This window comes from Nicotiana tabacum, chromosome 8, assembly GCF_000715075.1.
Source record: "Nicotiana tabacum cultivar K326 chromosome 8, ASM71507v2, whole genome shotgun sequence".
In the NCBI taxonomy this organism is placed as follows: Eukaryota; Viridiplantae; Streptophyta; class Magnoliopsida; order Solanales; family Solanaceae; genus Nicotiana; species Nicotiana tabacum.
Window position 1 is genome coordinate 109,615,352 of NC_134087.1, and position 1,303 is coordinate 109,616,654.

A 1,303-nucleotide genomic window follows, 5' to 3' on the forward strand; every position below is an offset into this window, starting at 1 on the left:
CTTTTAGTTGCATTTTGGGACAACATGACGAAACTAGAAGAAAGGAGCAGGCGATATATTGTCTGAGCAAGAAATTCATGCCTTACAGAGCCTGGTACTCTTTGCTAGAATGCACCTACTGTGTTTTGACATGGATAGCTCACAAATTGAGGCATTATTTCTTTGTATACACTACATATCTCATATCAAGGATGGATACACTAAAATACATCTTTCAAAAACACATGCCTACGAGTAAGTTAGCAAAGTGGCAAATATTGTTGAGTGAGTTCGTCATCGTCTATGTAACTCAGAAGGCGGTCAAAGGTCAAGCATTGGCGGATCATCTGGCAGAAAATCCCATAGACGGAGAATACGAACCATTGAAAACATATTTTCCCGATGAGGAGGTTTCATTTGTAGAAGAAGATATCACTGAGGCATTGATGGTTGGAGGATGTTCTTAAATGGAGCAGCAAACTTCAATGGAGTGGGTATCGAAGCTGTCTTAGTATCAAAGACTGGTCAACACTATCCGATATCTGTAAAACTCATGTGTCCATGCACCAACAATATGGCGGAATATGAGGCCTGCATCTTACGACTCAGGTTGTCCATTGACATAAATGTTCAGGAACTGCTGGTAATTGGAGATTCCGATCTTTTGGTGCACCAGGTTCTAGGGGAATGGGCTACGAAAAACACCAAAATATTGCTATATTTGCACTGTGTACAAGATCTGATCAAGAGGTTCGCAAAGATAGAGTTCAACCATATTCCAAGGATCCAGAATGAGTTTGCGGATGTGATAGCTAATTTGTCCTCCATGATAAAACACACAGACAAGAATTTCATTGATCCTATCCCAATAGGAATCTATAAGCAGTCGGCTTATTGCACTTATGTTGGAGAAGAGATTGACGAAAATCCATGGTTCCATGTCAAAAAGTACCTGGAAAAGGGAGAATACCCAGAGACTGCTACCCATACTCAGAAGCACACGCTTTGAAGATTAGCCAACCATTTCTTTCAAAGCGGGGGAATTCTGTATTGAAGGACTCCTGACCTGGGATTACTACGGTGTGTCGATACCAAGGAGGCATCCAAATTGCTCGAGGAAATACATGCTGGAACCTGCGGACTGCACATGAATGGTTTTACCTTAGCCAAGAAGATACTAAGAGCAGGGTATTTCTGGATGACTATGGAAACAGACTGTATCAAGTATGTTCAGAAGTGTCACCAATGCCAGATACATGCTAACATGATACGAGTACCACCCAATGAACTCAACGCAACAAGTTCACCCTGGCCTTTCTCCGCT

At 41.9% G+C, this 1,303-nt stretch overlaps 1 protein-coding gene across 1 annotated transcript; it reads left to right on the forward strand.

Annotated features, from left to right (window-relative positions):
- Positions 1-553: 553 nt before the first annotated feature.
- LOC142163244 (uncharacterized) lies at positions 554-988 on the forward strand. The gene has a single exon (XM_075220511.1). The coding sequence runs from the start codon at positions 554-556 to the stop codon at positions 986-988; it is 435 nt and encodes a 144-aa protein (XP_075076612.1).
- Positions 989-1,303: the final 315 nt, after the last annotated feature.

Excerpts from the sequence above, each read along its gene's own strand:
- LOC142163244 (XM_075220511.1), top strand. The coding sequence starts at position 554 with ATGGCGGAATATGAGGCCTGCATCTTACGACTCAGGTTGTCCATTGAC.